At 39.4% G+C, this 17,659-nt stretch overlaps 1 protein-coding gene across 8 annotated transcripts in view; it reads left to right on the top strand.

Annotated features, from left to right (window-relative positions):
• The first annotated feature begins 8,774 nt into the window (after window positions 1–8,774).
• Window positions 8,775–17,659, top strand: part of LOC134648749 (serine/threonine-protein kinase tousled-like 2) — a 56,747-nt gene continuing 47,862 nt past the window's right edge. For 5 of the 8 annotated variants that reach the window (XM_063503260.1, XM_063503264.1, XM_063503263.1 and 2 more), the window contains exons 1-2: window positions 9,383–9,419; window positions 11,753–11,809. In XM_063503260.1, the coding sequence (XP_063359330.1) occupies window positions 9,398–9,419; window positions 11,753–11,809 (79 nt within the window). In that variant the 5' untranslated portion in view covers window positions 9,383–9,397. Of the gene's footprint in view, window positions 8,976–9,382; window positions 9,420–11,752; window positions 11,810–17,110; window positions 17,595–17,659 lie in introns of those variants that run through there. The other 3 variants (XM_063503262.1, XM_063503258.1, XM_063503261.1) reach the window with 3 other exon arrangements.

Raw genomic sequence — 17,659 nt, 5'->3', positions numbered from 1 at the left:
CGTAAAAGCGTTTTTTGATCATTTTAGGTATCGGTAAACTTTTCAAGTAAAATTCAAATTGCAAGAAATGTCGATAGTTTATCGATATGACTTTATCGACATGGCGACAGCAAGGTGGTTACAAATTGTTAATCGTACATAAAAACAAAGTGGCAACAGTGACAGCTCGCTTAGTGTCCATCTTTACAAATATTATATCCAAAGAGTAAAGTAAGTATATAGGTAAAGAGAGCCCTCTTGAAGCATTTTATGGAAACTCATTTGAAAGAGCCATCTCTGATTCTCCGCCGATACTAAGTATGTTTGTGTGCGTGCACAACTACATATGCATCCATACGTGTACTTTCGTTCCACATAATATTAGGTCTACTCGGGCGGTTTACAAGTCCATTTTTTGTTTGGTTTCTTGTAACAAAAACCTTTAATTATTTACAAGAAATCAAACAACAAATGTACTTGTAAACCGCCCAAGTAGACCTAACATTATGTGGAAAAGGTTAATGTTATCAATAATGGAATAAAGAAAAAAACAGAATATTAAATTCAATATGTTTATTGCATACATGTTTTACATCACATTATCGCTAGGAAAGTACAATTTTAGGTAAACAATAGAAAAGAAAGCGAGTGTGGTGAAAAAGCATTCACACACAAGAAAATACATGTTAATAAGAAAATATGAATAATTTACTACGCACAACACAATAATAGTCTAGGCATTGTAGCAGATTTATCGATAGTGGCGTGCCTTATCAAAAGTAGGTACTTATTAGATACCTACCACGAAATAAAATTACTCTAAAATAGCGTCCATATTGCACAAAATAACACAGAACTCAAAGCATTTTCTGGAGGTTTTCACAACAGGGCATGGCAGGGCAGGGCAGGCATGTGTTTTCATTCGGGCTATAATCTAATTTCCTCCAGCACCATAACGAAGAAAATAGCTCAACCATCACTAAAATATTTTTAATTTACGCTCTTCCAGTGACAGCTAAAAAATTGCATGTCTTGGCCATATACCTAGTATTATATACTTAGATGAGCTATACGCGTGCGCCCGTGAGGGACAGAACATACGTGATGCGACCAAATTAAAAAATAAAACCAAAATAAAATAACTTAATATAATATCTTTTTTTTTAAAAGGGAACCGCCTTCAAAGAACCAACCCACTGAAAAGTACAAAATAATTTTTATATGGCACCCCTTTACGTGTCCAGTCCCTATCCCGTCGTAAAGCAAATTTTTGCCAAAAAGTGATTAGTACCTAATAATAAGAAAATTAATAATCATCCGGGTAATTACTTAGTTTTTGAAGTCGGTGCCAAACCAAAATGTTTGAGAACCGATATTTTAGACAACGAAGAACGCTGCACTTAACTTGCATTATAAAGACATACTTAGTTTACTCATTAATTTAGTTCTTGTACCTACTCGTATTTTTTTTTCTGATTGGTAGTAAAGACTGTTTTTGTTGGTTTGGCACCGCCTTCAAAAACTAAGTAATTACCCGGATGATTATTAATTTTCTTATTATTAGGTATTAATCACTTTTTGGCAAAAATTTGCTTTACGACGGGATAGGGACTGGACACGTAAAGGGGTGCCATATAAAAATTATTTTGTACTTTTCAGTGGGTTGGTTCTTTGAAGGCGGTTCCCTTTTTAAAAAAAAGATATTATATTAAGTTATTTTATTTTGGTTTTATTTTTGTTTATTTTTAATTTTTTAATTATTTTTTATTTATTTTATTTTATTTTTTACTTTTTAGTGATACGTAGTACTTCATTTATTTTAGGTTTTGGGCTAAAATACTAGTTTGTTAGGCTCTCCATTTAGTTTTGGGCTAGTAACTACCTACTAATGTTGGTGATGGCCCAACTCGATGATAAACGCGACACAACATAATACGACGTTTTGGTGCTAAACGATTTGTATGTATATTGCTCCCACTTCCACTCCCATTCCCAGTCCCAGTCTGAGTCCGACTCCCACTCCCACTATTTAATCTAAATCGGTTTCAGCAACATAAATTTGTTGGTAGTCATACCGATAGCATGGCCACCTACCGGGTCCAATTGGTTTTTCAAACCATCCATGTACTGTACACTAAAACCTACTCCAGAATGAAACAAACACTTTTCTGAAAACCGCATCAAAATCGGTTCAGCCAAACGCGAGATAATCACGAGCAAACATACACACATACATACGTACATAAATACATACGGGTCAAACTGAGAACGTCCTTTTTTAAAGGCAGTTAGAAAAAAGTTCATCGACCCACCTAGTGGAACTCTGCAACATAGGCACACGACGACAAGTCGGTTAACCAAAACAAAGTGTGCCTATGTTGCACCAAACCTAAGTTCCACTAGGTACAGCAAGGGTTCAGCATCAGCTCTATCTTGGGTACTGCTCTCCCAATTGTTCATCAAGATGTGACAGATTACCAAAATAGCGTGGGCCTATGTTGCACCAAACCTGAGTTCCACTAGGTACAGCAAGGGTTCAGCATCAGCTCTATCTTGGGTACTGCTCTCCCAAGTGCTCATCAAGATGTGACGGATGACCAAAATAGCGTGGGCCTATGTTGCACCAAACCTGAGTTCCACTAGGTACAGCCAGGGTTCAGCATCAGCTCTATCTTGGGTACTGCTCTCCCAAGTGCTCATCAAGATGTGACGGATGACCAAAATAGCGTGGGCCTATGTTGCACCAAACCTGAGTTCCACTAGGTACAGCCAGGGTTCAGCATCAGCTCTATCTTGGGTACTGCTCTCCCAAGTGCTCATCAAGATGTGACGGATGGCCAAAATAGCGTTGGCCTATGTTGCACCAAACCTGAGTTCCACTAGGTACAGCCAGGGTTCAGCATCAGCTCAATCTTGGGTACTGCTCTCCCAAGTGCTGATCATGATGTGATGGATGACCAAAATAGCGTGGGCCTATGTTGCACCAAACCTGAGTTCCACTAAGTACAGCCAGGGTTCAGCATCAGCTCTATCTTGGGTACTGCTCTCCCAAGTGCTCATCAAGATGTGACGGATGACCAAAATAGCGTGGGCCTATGTTACACCAAACCTGAGTTCCACTAGGTACAGCCAGGGTGAACCCTACCAGCCAGGGTGGTTTGGTGCATCAGCTCTATCTTGGGCACTGCTCTCCCAAGTGCCCATCAAGATGTGACGGATGGCCAAAATAGCGTTGGCCTATGTTGCACCAAACCTGAGTTCCACTAGGTACATCCCGAGTTCCACTAGGTACATCCAGGGTTCAGCATCAGCTCTATCTTGGGTACTGCTCTCCCAAGTGCTCATCAAGGCGTGTCGGATGACCAAAACAGCGTGAGCCTATGTTGCACCAAACCTGAGTTCCACTAGGTACAGCCAGGGTTCAGCATCAGCTCAGATCTATGTATACTAAAACCTTCTCCAGAATGTAAGAAACACTTTTCTGAAAACCGCATCAAAATCGGTTCAGCCAAACGCGAGATAATCGCGAACAAATATACATACATACATACATACATACATACATACATACATACATACATACGGGTCAAACTGAGAACCTCCTTTTTTTTTGAAGGCGGTTAAAAAAAGGCGCGAAATTCAAATTTTCTATGGGAAGATATCCCTTCGCGCCTACATTTTTCAAATTTGCCGCCTTTTTCTACTGCCAAGATCGTTCTCTTTGACGGCGCAGGAACTAGTATCACTTCTCTCTCCTCCCTCTTGTGAAAATGCCACTTGTCAAAAAAGGACAAATATACTGTTGACAAGACGAACTTTAAATCCAGTTGTTGCCGTTTTGGTGGTTACAAAGCTAAATATGTATGTGTGCGTAAAAACGTCTATGAGTGCATTTGTAGGGACGTGAAAAGTCGATTTTAATCATGTTATATATCGATAAACGCTACACAGCGGAACGGAAAAGCGATTAATTAAAGCTTCAATTTCTTCGTTAAAAATAAACAAAATTGAAATGCTAATTGATTATGAATATATTATAATATAATAAAACGATTCAATTATTGCGGAACAGATATTTTAGTACGTATTTATGTATTGTAATTAAAAATCTGAACTTTCCCTTCGTTCCCTGCTGTGGCGTGACGATAAAATCGTGGTACGATAACTCGTAAAAGCGTTTTTTGATCATTTTAGGTATCGGTAAACTTTTCAAGTAAAATTCAAATTGCAAGAAATGTCGATAGTTTATCGATATGACTTTATCGACATGGCGACAGCAAGGTGGTTACAAATTGTTAATCGTACATAAAAACAAAGTGGCAACAGTGACAGCTCGCTTAGGGTCCATCTTTACAAATATTATATCCAAAGAGTAAAGTAAGTATATAGGTAAAGAGAGCCCTCTTGAAGCATTTTATGGAAACTCATTTGAAAGAGCCATCTCTGATTCTCCGCCGATACTAAGTATGTTTGTGTGCGTGCACAACTACATATGCATCCATACGTGTACTTTCGTTCCACATAATATTAGGTCTACTCGGGCGGTTTACAAGTCCATTTTTTGTTTGGTTTCTTGTAACAAAAACCTTTAATTATTTACAAGAAATCAAACAACAAATGTACTTGTAAACCGCCCAAGTAGACCTAACATTATGTGGAAAAGGTTAATGTTATCAATAATGGAATAAAGAAAAAAACAGAATATTAAATTCAATATGTTTATTGCATACATGTTTTACATCACATTATCGCTAGGAAAGTACAATTTTAGGTAAACAATAGAAAAGAAAGCGAGTGTGGTGAAAAAGCATTCACACACAAGAAAATACATGTTAATAAGAAAATATGAATAATTTACTACGCACAACACAATAATAGTCTAGGCATTGTAGCAGATTTATCGATAGTGGCGTGCCTTATCAAAAGTAGGTACTTATTAGATACCTACCACGAAATAAAATTACTCTAAAATAGCGTCCATATTGCACAAAATAACACAGAACTCAAAGCATTTTCTGGAGGTTTTCACAACAGGGCATGGCAGGGCAGGGCAGGCATGTGTTTTCATTCGGGCTATAATCTAATTTCCTCCAGCACCATAACGAAGAAAATAGCTCAACCATCACTAAAATATTTTTAATTTACGCTCTTCCAGTGACAGCTAAAAAATTGCATGTCTTGGCCATATACCTAGTATTATATACTTAGATGAGCTATACGCGTGCGCCCGTGAGGGACAGAACATACGTGATGCGACCAAATTAAAAAATAAAACCAAAATAAAATAACTTAATATAATATCTTTTTTTTTAAAAGGGAACCGCCTTCAAAGAACCAACCCACTGAAAAGTACAAAATAATTTTTATATGGCACCCCTTTACGTGTCCAGTCCCTATCCCGTCGTAAAGCAAATTTTTGCCAAAAAGTGATTAGTACCTAATAATAAGAAAATTAATAATCATCCGGGTAATTACTTAGTTTTTGAAGTCGGTGCCAAACCAAAATGTTTGAGAACCGATATTTTAGACAACGAAGAACGCTGCACTTAACTTGCATTATAAAGACATACTTAGTTTACTCATTAATTTAGTTCTTGTACCTACTCGTATTTTTTTTTCTGATTGGTAGTAAAGACTGTTTTTGTTGGTTTGGCACCGCCTTCAAAAACTAAGTAATTACCCGGATGATTATTAATTTTCTTATTATTAGGTATTAATCACTTTTTGGCAAAAATTTGCTTTACGACGGGATAGGGACTGGACACGTAAAGGGGTGCCATATAAAAATTATTTTGTACTTTTCAGTGGGTTGGTTCTTTGAAGGCGGTTCCCTTTTTAAAAAAAAGATATTATATTAAGTTATTTTATTTTGGTTTTATTTTTGTTTATTTTTAATTTTTTAATTATTTTTTATTTATTTTATTTTATTTTTTACTTTTTAGTGATACGTAGTACTTCATTTATTTTAGGTTTTGGGCTAAAATACTAGTTTGTTAGGCTCTCCATTTAGTTTTGGGCTAGTAACTACCTACTAATGTTGGTGATGGCCCAACTCGATGATAAACGCGACACAACATAATACGACGTTTTGGTGCTAAACGATTTGTATGTATATTGCTCCCACTTCCACTCCCATTCCCAGTCCCAGTCTGAGTCCGACTCCCACTCCCACTATTTAATCTAAATCGGTTTCAGCAACATAAATTTGTTGGTAGTCATACCGATAGCATGGCCACCTACCGGGTCCAATTGGTTTTTCAAACCATCCATGTACTGTACACTAAAACCTACTCCAGAATGAAACAAACACTTTTCTGAAAACCGCATCAAAATCGGTTCAGCCAAACGCGAGATAATCACGAGCAAACATACACACATACATACGTACATAAATACATACGGGTCAAACTGAGAACGTCCTTTTTTAAAGGCAGTTAGAAAAAAGTTCATCGACCCACCTAGTGGAACTCTGCAACATAGGCACACGACGACAAGTCGGTTAACCAAAACAAAGTGTGCCTATGTTGCACCAAACCTAAGTTCCACTAGGTACAGCAAGGGTTCAGCATCAGCTCTATCTTGGGTACTGCTCTCCCAATTGTTCATCAAGATGTGACAGATTACCAAAATAGCGTGGGCCTATGTTGCACCAAACCTGAGTTCCACTAGGTACAGCAAGGGTTCAGCATCAGCTCTATCTTGGGTACTGCTCTCCCAAGTGCTCATCAAGATGTGACGGATGACCAAAATAGCGTGGGCCTATGTTGCACCAAACCTGAGTTCCACTAGGTACAGCCAGGGTTCAGCATCAGCTCTATCTTGGGTACTGCTCTCCCAAGTGCTCATCAAGATGTGACGGATGACCAAAATAGCGTGGGCCTATGTTGCACCAAACCTGAGTTCCACTAGGTACAGCCAGGGTTCAGCATCAGCTCTATCTTGGGTACTGCTCTCCCAAGTGCTCATCAAGATGTGACGGATGGCCAAAATAGCGTTGGCCTATGTTGCACCAAACCTGAGTTCCACTAGGTACAGCCAGGGTTCAGCATCAGCTCAATCTTGGGTACTGCTCTCCCAAGTGCTGATCATGATGTGATGGATGACCAAAATAGCGTGGGCCTATGTTGCACCAAACCTGAGTTCCACTAAGTACAGCCAGGGTTCAGCATCAGCTCTATCTTGGGTACTGCTCTCCCAAGTGCTCATCAAGATGTGACGGATGACCAAAATAGCGTGGGCCTATGTTACACCAAACCTGAGTTCCACTAGGTACAGCCAGGGTGAACCCTACCAGCCAGGGTGGTTTGGTGCATCAGCTCTATCTTGGGCACTGCTCTCCCAAGTGCCCATCAAGATGTGACGGATGGCCAAAATAGCGTTGGCCTATGTTGCACCAAACCTGAGTTCCACTAGGTACATCCCGAGTTCCACTAGGTACATCCAGGGTTCAGCATCAGCTCTATCTTGGGTACTGCTCTCCCAAGTGCTCATCAAGGCGTGTCGGATGACCAAAACAGCGTGAGCCTATGTTGCACCAAACCTGAGTTCCACTAGGTACAGCCAGGGTTCAGCATCAGCTCAGATCTATGTATACTAAAACCTTCTCCAGAATGTAAGAAACACTTTTCTGAAAACCGCATCAAAATCGGTTCAGCCAAACGCGAGATAATCGCGAACAAATATACATACATACATACATACATACATACATACATACATACATACATACGGGTCAAACTGAGAACCTCCTTTTTTTTTTGAAGGCGGTTAAAAACACTTTTTGACGTTCCTGACAACCTACCAAACATAACCTACGTAATTTGGTCGGGTTATTTCAAAAAGCGCTTTCTCTGCTACTCCATACTAAAAGTTCTATAAGTGCATCTCGTTCGGTCAACTGGCTCCTCGCCCATTTCATCTATATAATTATGATTGTACCTCTATGGTCTTGGCGGATATGCAAGTGTTGCCAGCATAAACAAACAGTATAATTAAATCACATTTTAACAAAACTCTTATTTTTTCGCAAAATAAATTGAAAATTATAATAATTAAAAATATTAATTCGTACTTATTTTAATTTTAATATTAATGCCACTAAAATTATATGAATTTTATAGTGACATCTGGTGACGTAGTTTGTGTAATCGGAAGTCAACTTTACGCAATAGTATGTTGTCGGGGGCAAAATATAGAAATCGCCTGCATCTTTACTGACGTTAACTACATTCCTAGTGTCCCCCCCCTGATTATATCTATGGGACGATATCCCTTCGCGGCTATATTTTTCAAATTTGCCGCCTTTTTCTACTGTCAAGATCTGGTTGACCAAGTATAAACAATTTATTCAGTAATTTAGTTTGGCAACATTGAACTACTTCCGAATATTAATCTCAAACAATAAACAAACTTAATATAAATATAAACGCATGTAACAAATTATATTTATAATTACCAATTAATTTTAAAATAACATATTGATCGATATCAATTTTGAAAGAAACTTTGGGTCACTTTGTCTTTATTCGTGTTCCGGTATCATTGTACTTGCTTGATCTTGATTGTCATATGTTGACAATTTCACACAGGAACTGTCAAGAGGTCGCATTAACCTATTATGTTGTCTATTGTGTATTTTCGGTGTACGTCTGAGTACCATTGACTCTATTGATAATCTGTTTCTGTTATTCTATATTTTGAGTTGAAACAAAGTGCAGAATTGTTGTTTTATTTTTAATCCGTTATCAATTACATTAGTGCAAAAACTATATTTAGATGCCTTAACATAAGTTAATGTTTATTTGTTACACATTGAAGTGTTTTCGAGAGGTGTTGCCGAGGAAAACTCCGTAATGAAAATTGACCATTTCGTCGCCATTTTCGCACGTAATGAACTGAAATATCATTGAATTGGTAAAAGAACTCGTACATATTTGTGCAACTTGTTGACTGCAGGAACTACATAATATATTCGGTTCATAGTTCTGAATTTTAAGGTTAGTATAAAAATATAGAATATTTTGCTATAAGTAATGTTGTATTTCATAAATGTTGATACTTCTACCATTTATTATATATTTTGCATAAACATGTAAATGTAATTAATTACCTTAACAGGTTTTGACAAGTTAAAGAGCTACATGGTAGGTATTACATACCTAGAATACCCATTTTTTTAATATGCAGCATGCATAGAGGTTTTCGGAACTACCTGGATGATACGGCCTTCATTTGTTTAGTAAAAGTATAACATTTTTCTATTTATGTACTGTGGTCCATTCAGGGCCTTACAAGAAACAATCCATTTCATTTCACATTTTTCCCTAAAATATGTGTGATGCTAATCTTATATTTAGGATTTTGAAAAATAAAGTAGATACAGCTATACCTAACTTATATTGAGTGAGATGTGCACACCATGTCAAGTTTGCCACTTCCAGGTATATTCCTTTCAATATAAAGTTAATGAAGCCTGATTCAAGGTACTGTAAACCTAATTATCGTGTATTCATTTGATGGAAGTGAAGTTGTATTGTCTGAATATAATTTTATGAATGTACAGTCGAGTTCATAATTAAACTTCTTCACTTCAATCCATTACAATAAGGTGAAAAACGTAACTGTACACACAATGTTCCAAGAACTGTCATGGAAACTTTATCATACATTAATATTATTTATAGTTTGTCAAAGGACCTCATTTCAAACATAGACAGAGGGAATCTTTGTCTTACACTAGTACTAGCACCCAAAAGAAAAGGATGAGTATAGTTTTCCTGGTTCTTACTGACTGACAAATTGGTTGCACCAACTATATTGCGTTTTATTAGATTTAATCTGTCAACTGCCGGTTGTTTTACTTGTTTTATCAGTATCAGTAAACTTTTTGTAGCATCAACCCATTCTTTTGTCAATCTAATCTAATACCTTTAAACAAGCAATTCTTGTTTATTTATATATTTATTTATTTATTTATATATATATATATATATTTCGGGGATCTCGGAAACGGCTCTAACGATTTCGATGAAATTTGCTATATGGGGGTTTTCGGGGGCGATCTAGCTAGGTCTTATCTCTGGGAAAACGCGCATTTTCGAGTTTTTAAATGTTTTCCTAGCGAAGCTCGGTCACCCAGATATTGTCATATAGTTTGAGGAACAAGTTAAAGTGGAAAATGTTGTAAATCCCTTTATTCAGTGAAAATGAACTAGCATTTATGGAATAAAATATTTTTTATGGAAACAATCTTATTCATACATAATATCAACAGTAGTCAATAAGGATTAATATGTACCATTTGTGAATGTTGGGTTCGGAGCCAGTAGTTAAGGATGCAATCAGGATAAATACTAAAATTGGATCGGGAGAGAGAAAATGCTATTCCAGCTCTCACGACTGTCAAATAATCAGGCTTAATTTATTAATTTCATTTTTTAAAAATATATTTTTCAAGCATATGTTGTTAAATTGTGATAATGAAAAGGTATAAAATGTGGCATTCCAAACAGAAGGGTCCTTATTGCAGATAAAGCATAAGGACCTTTCTCTGATGGAAAGCCACAAATATAATCTTTTGAGGTGCTCCATAGCAAATCCTGCTTAGAAGTTATTGTACATTATTTAATTAAAATTTATGAAAATGATCTGCTTGGTAAAAGGTCAGCTAATAATAGACTGACCTGTGACTTTATGGTTAGTTAAATGTCACTTTGGCTTTTTTTAATTGAAATTTAATTTTAATTTAGAACAGTTTTATTGCAGTTAAGGCAGATCACTTCAATAGGTATTTTACATGTTATAAAGGCTCAATACTCTTATATAGCACATTTTAATACAGAAAACAATAAAAAATACAGCATCTCAAGTAGTCAACAGGTGGTCCTATTGCTAAAAGGCGATTTCTTCCAGACAATCTTTAACAAATGTTTTTAACTATAAGTTATTATTGATTTTTTGGCTAAAGGTATCAATCATAATTTGCCTACCATATACATTTAAACACGTATAAAATAAATATTTATTTTAGATTTCTTGCTCAATCTGGTTGGAAAAACCAAAGTATGTTATGTAGATACTTCTTGGGTACCTATTCCAATTTGATAAATGAGGTGTGTTACTGAGGATGTTACCTATCACTGATTACGTAATCATTTCATTAGTTATATTGGAATGCGTTTTTATAGGAGGGCCTTTTAAACACTGATAAATAATTTGTACCTATATCGAAATTACGAAACTCTGTTTAGCATGGTTGGTATTTTCCTACCTAGCCATGACATTAGTTGTTTGTGTTAACACAATGAAGTCACACTTATCTACCTACTGTAGCCTATCTACGCGCTATATTATTCTATATACGTGGTTAAGTATGAGTATAGGTACATGACACGCTGCATATTAAAATAAACAGTTTGCGTCTGTCGCCTAGTCAGGCCGAGTACAGGTACACACACGGTTGACCTTCGAAACTAAGTGAATACGCGACTTATTTGTGCTCACTAGCGTTTTTATACCTGCGCAGTTCCGTTACTCTCGTGTAGGGGCGGCAGCGCCTGTCCTTTGCTCGTTTTCCCCTACTTAGGACTGAGACGTAAATTGCGACTGCAGGTGCACTTAGTAACATTCGCTAACTAAATTTAAATAATGATTATTATTAACCAGAGATATGCTTGTGTTCCAAATACAAGATACCTATTTACCAATATAACTTCTGCATCAGTTTTAAAGTTTGTTCACAAGTTCCTAACAACAACTTGTTTCTTGTTCGCAGGATTCAATGGAGAGCTTGTTAGATCCGCAGGCATGACGGAGAAAGTATTATACCCAGGTAAGCTCTTGCAGAAAATAAGGTTGTTGCGTTACCCCTACCCTTGCTTGGATTTATTGGTGGAAACAATAAACCTCAATGACTTGTCGTAAAATCTATTTTCGTTTGACTGTTGACTACGTGGCTTCTTTATGGGATTTAGATGTTGGTCATGTTGGGGAATTTTAGAGATCAGATTCATTGTAATGAAGCAGTAACTTTGCTTTCCGTTTAAGAGTCGGCGTCGTAAAATATTTATACTGGATTGAAAAAAATTAATGTAGTTGTTTTCTGATATAGGGTGTAGACTCGTTTTTTAATTTGATTACGCACGAACGAAAACAATTTTTATCAAGTCATAAACAAATAATCCTGGGTTTTTTTCGATTATAATCACCAATATTTGAAGTTCAGTTACCAACTTACCAACGAACAGTAAGTTAAAAATAGTTAATGAAGCGCATGAAGTTTTTCGTTTGAGCCGATGTTGGACCTATTTATATCGATTAGGCTCGTACTGTGTGCAGTGTTTGAACTGCGTAGGCGGCGTAGTTTTCTGTATTAGCAGCGGCCATGTTAGAGCACGGTGTGACGTCATAGACGGGCCGTCACCAGATCAATAGGGATTCGAGGTCAGTCCAACCCGACACGACGAATCTGCCTCGCCTGATGGAGTTTAGACGCTCCCCCGCGCTTTACCTCTCACCTCCGCCCGCTTTGATTATGCCACGCAAGCGGTAGCCACTAACAAACATGTTTTTCCGAACAATGGCTACCCTCCTATTCGAATCGGCATTATATTATTAATACAGCGCCGTTTTAATTTATTCGTTTAATATAAAAGCTAATTTAACATCCATTGTCTTGCCGTATAACCAGATGGTTGCAGTATCATGCACATATTGAGTGTTATCTTGTGTCGCGCAAACATTGTTTACCTTGGCAGCCGTATATGGACATCTGCCCGACCACTTTTTTATATTAGGATTAACCAGGTAAAATTTAATTCATGCGCGTTCTGATATCGCCTAATATGATATGAATAAGATCCGTCTACTAAATTAATTATAGTTCTCACATGGCCCGCGGGGTGTTACTAAAGGGGCCGAGCTCGTGTGTATTTCGATTAAGCAGAGCCCAATTCATATCTACTTGTTCCTCCAATCCATTCCCCCAGCGGCGACCGGGATAATCTCTCACGGCCGGGCCGGCGCGGGTGCTCCTTCTCACTCGTACTAATAAATTTGCGGTTTACATGGAGGCGACAGAGGGTAAAGCGTAAGACGGCGAGAAAGTTAACTTGAATCTTGAATCAAGTATGTTTTCTATAAAAATTAAAAATCCAACATAAGCTTCACGATGACTCAAATTAAAATGAAAATAGCCTGCTCGCTTAATAACTCTTATCCCCTTTATTGTAGTGAAATGGCACGCGTAATATTAAACTTGTTTCGAAAAGGTCATCATTTCAAGGTTAGGGTAGCGCTACTTATAAAGATATTGGCTCAATAGCCGTACGTATAGTCGGTGGCGCGGTGCATGTGCATCGGTTGACGCATCGCGGTTGAATCTCCACATAGCGCGGGCGGCATGTATGTAAAGCGCGTAAGTACATAAGACATGGATCGATGCCGGAGTCGGCACCCGTCCCGTTCCCTTGCCCACCTCTTGGTCTTTTGATAATCATTCCAATAAACACAGAATATATTTTACGCGTCAAGTTTTACGGTTTTGAGATGCTGGAAAAATACGGCGATTTTTGACAAATATAGAGAGATTGTTTTGGAGATTTGCAGTTTTTATTTGCTGGATTGAATACATTTTGCCTTTTGGCGAAGGCGCAAATTTATTGTGAATAATTGGCGCTTAGCAGTTACATCTATCTATCCAGTAAGCTTTAAAATAAATATGATTTTTTGTTTTGTTTCAACTGGGGAGCAAGTAATGTTTTTCCGTGTATTCGATGACCTTAAATCTCACTAACAACATCTAAAAAGTCGACGATGTCTTTCATGCGTTTTAAAAAGATTAATTGAACAGTATTGAAATAATTGAAACCATTTATGATCAATTATGATGTAAAGTGTCATTCAATAGAACTCGCTAACTATGTATAACAAACCGCCATACTAAAATTGACACTGAATGTCAATTTACTAGTAACTTTTGTTTACATAGTTAGCAAGTTCTATTGATTGACATTTTAATGTTTAGATATTGATTAAGATTTTAAGATAGTTCATTTATATTACACAGGAGTAGACGGCGCATAACAATATATTCTATGCCACAAATAGATATATGTAGTTAAATCGAATTCAAAGGAATATAGCAAAAGAGCGGCGTATGAATCTGGTCTTATTTGGTTCCAGCGTATTTCCAGTCGATGTCAGTGGCTTACTAAGAATGTGTAGATAGTGTTTATATTAGAACTGGCCGGGCCGAGCCGAGGTGTCCAATAGTGCGGCTAGCCATGGACAGCGCTGCGTTGTTGCCACGTTTACGTACTAAGTATGTGCGTTCAGGCAATTGATTCGCATTGTGGATTGCGCTGGCGCTATGCAGAACTGGGCGCTGCTCTACGAGTCGAGTGAAACCCGGCCCGCTCGAGGTCAACGAACTGTTCATGTTCATTTCGCTGCATCCGTTGCAAATACGCGGCGCATCGCTGCCACCACCAATTCTAACCACTCGATGCACCACTTTTTCATCCAGCAAATTGAAAAAGTCGTCCGCACTACAGAGAAACTGTACCAGCGAGGTTGACTTAGCAATAGAAAGTCTACGTGCATCATAATGAGTGCGTTCAATACGATGTTGGTTAACGTCGCAATCTAACGGTATGAAGGGAAATTGTACCCGATCGCTGTTTGAGACGAACGATGATTTATCGGAGTTTGCGAGCGTCGATTATACGGCTGTTGGTTACACAATCCGGTTTTGTTTCTGGGCTCGCCCTCGAACAGGAGATGTGCGGTGGCTGCGGCATTTTTCGCGGACGCTATCGATCGAACGCGCCGGATCGCAATTCGCAACCCTTTGTGGTGGTAGCCTCACCTCACCCACCCTTGCCTCACTTATTCAAGAGCCACGCTAATGATCCCAACATCTCGACTAAACCACGCCTCTACAATCGACTTTTCTTTAAGTAATCAAGTTTCCTTATTTCCACTTTGCGGTTACCTCACCTCGCCCGCACTCGCCATAGCTAGTGGTGTACATGATTGCAAAGAGATCAGTAACTATATGTTAAGTGCTAATATTATTTGGCGGCTTCGGGTTAAAGCTTTACTCAAGACTAATAACTGACGCCTATTTTGAAGCATACCTGTAGTCGACGATTAGTTGCCTGGCAATTGAGCTAATATGCCGGAATTACGAGCATGAATAAAGCATGTAAAGTTTTCTGTTCCTAGGTAGATTTGGTTTTGAAAGGCAGGCAGTATTGATTGACCGTGCGTTAGCACAAATGAGGCGGCCAAGGCGGCCCTAGCCGCCGCCGCGGCAATGGGCTCACATTCGCCCGAGGGAACTGGTTTGACGACGCGTTTTTTGTCATCTCGCTACTGCAAAAATGTAAACGGGTACGGGAATGGCTCGGCAAATCTTAGTTAATCGTCGTATTTAAGAGAAACTTAGGCGTAGTAAACAAACCGAGATGATAATAATGTAGGCGAAGTGATGTTTCTAACAAGATGGGAAAGGAGGGGTAGAAAAATCCTTTAGTGTCGACATCGGGTCGAGGGAGGAGCTGAGTGTTTAGGGGGTGAGCGGGGTGGTGGGAGGAAGTTATATAGTGACGCGATCACGTGTACATTTTGCAGCCTGTATTGATCGTGTCGTCTTTTTCTTGTTGTTAAATGCGGTAGCCCGCGTGATTTCCGACAATTTACAGACCACTCGTACTAAATTTGTCGGACTGTGAAAATAATTTGAATTATTTATTAAACTGAAACCGCCCTTGCTAACTGAAACAAAGCATTATTATTTTTCAGCTAACTCGACTTGTATTTTGTTACTTAACGAGCCATGAAGGCAAACGTTGTGTTGTATTATACTCGTGCTGATAGATTGATCTTTTAAGTAGCTCATCAACAATTGTCAGCTCTTAATTGGCAACTTCACAATGGGGTTTACACGTTGACTGGTACGATTCCGCATAAAGTCCTTTGCTCGTGCCATATTGGCCTCGTTAGATACTCCTACGCCTTGTTCAATTTGTTTCTTCAAGTCTGTTAATATAATTGTTATGTACGCCTCGTCTCTACATAAGGCTCTACCTACTACTAAAGGTGATACTTTGATACAGTTATTTACAGTAATGTAGACGAATTGCCTGCTCATATACATACTTGAACATTCAAAAATGTCTCGGATGAAATTTTAGGATAGTATTGAAGCGGGTTGTGTGCCGTTATAATATCGTTAGGTTAACAATCGCTTAGAATGTGGTCATTAGCGAGGTTCTCTGGATACGGCTGCGTTGCGTTCACACGCCGGGCCGACTGTCAGAAAAAACGGAGAGAGTTTAGCATGGTTTAGTGGAGGTGAACGAGATGTGTGATGTAGTGTGTGCGCTCTATTTCGGTCGCGGTGGCGCACTCGGCGGCTAATCGCCGCGTCACGTGACGGCTCCGGAAGGACGGGGGGTGAGGGCTCGCGAGCGGGCGGGGTGTTGGAATGCAGTCACCACCGCCCGGTGCAGAGCTCTGCTCGACGATTGATCGTCAACCTGCTCCGACCGACTCCATGCTCTAGATGTAAAACAATATCCCCTCTACCTAAATCTCGAGTTCTCGACCTATTATTACTGATAGTGATAACCCTCAAATCTAATTAAAATGATAAGAATTAACGATCAATTGAAAGACACCGTTCAAATTTACGTAACCTCTGTTAATAATTTGCAAGTACACGGTGACCCTGAAAGTTGTCTGCTGAAAGTTATTGCTGCTTTACTTTGCTGTGCAAGAACTAGGCTCTTGTAAAGAAATCTAGCAACAGTTTCAGTTAGAAATAGAACATTGTGTTAAAAATAAAGCATAGTAATTGGACTGAACTGAAATATTTGAGAACGAAAAAGTAGGTCTTCCTGTTTTGTGAATTTCATGTTTCAGTATCTACTGCAAATAAGTGTTAGTTTGGGTTGAGGTTGAGGGATCGCGGGTTGAGTTCGTATTATTATTTAATTGTGATGGGAGTTAGGATGTAATCGTCAGCGGCTACAGGCAGTAATTGCAGCGCGCGGATTGCAGGCGGCCCCCCGCCCGCCGTACCCCGCGCTCGAGCGCCGTAAGTAAACAGTCTGGTGTTTATCCGCGTCTCGCTCGCACCGACCGCGTCGCGTCGCGCCTCTGAGCCACTCTGAGGTGCACTCGCTGTTCCTATTATTTTCGTGACGGGTATTGCGCCGAAGCCGATTCCCGCATCCTCGCCCCGAGACGCGAGGTCCGGTCTCGCGCGGAGGCGGCGACGGCCGTTCGCATCGCGCGCCAGTCCGCGCCCGAGGTCGACCGTCGGTTCGCGCCTATCAAACGTTTTGTTCGCTTGTCGCCGGTGTTCGAAAAATGAAAATGCGACTCGTTCCGGGAAACGTAACCAGATCGGATCACGGCGGTTGACGGGAAGTCGCTACTTGTTTATCGGACGGGTGTTGGTGACAGTGAGCGGATTGTGTTTTGGCGTGCCGATGCTACACGTGAATGTGGATGCGGTGCGGAGAGGTGTTGGAAGATGCATTTCAAGGAGGCGTTCACGATGAACGATCGTCCGAGCGAGCGCGGCCGCCGCAACTCCCGCTGCAAGGGTAGGTTTCGGTAGACGGCCGCGGGCCGTCTGCCTGCTGCTGCCACTTGCCAGCACGCGTCACCA

This window comes from Cydia amplana, chromosome 6, assembly GCF_948474715.1.
Source record: "Cydia amplana chromosome 6, ilCydAmpl1.1, whole genome shotgun sequence".
Lineage (NCBI taxonomy): Eukaryota > Metazoa > Arthropoda > Insecta > Lepidoptera > Tortricidae > Cydia > Cydia amplana.
Note: the sequence above shows the minus strand (reverse complement) of the source record. Positions and strands in the feature narration are given on the sequence as shown.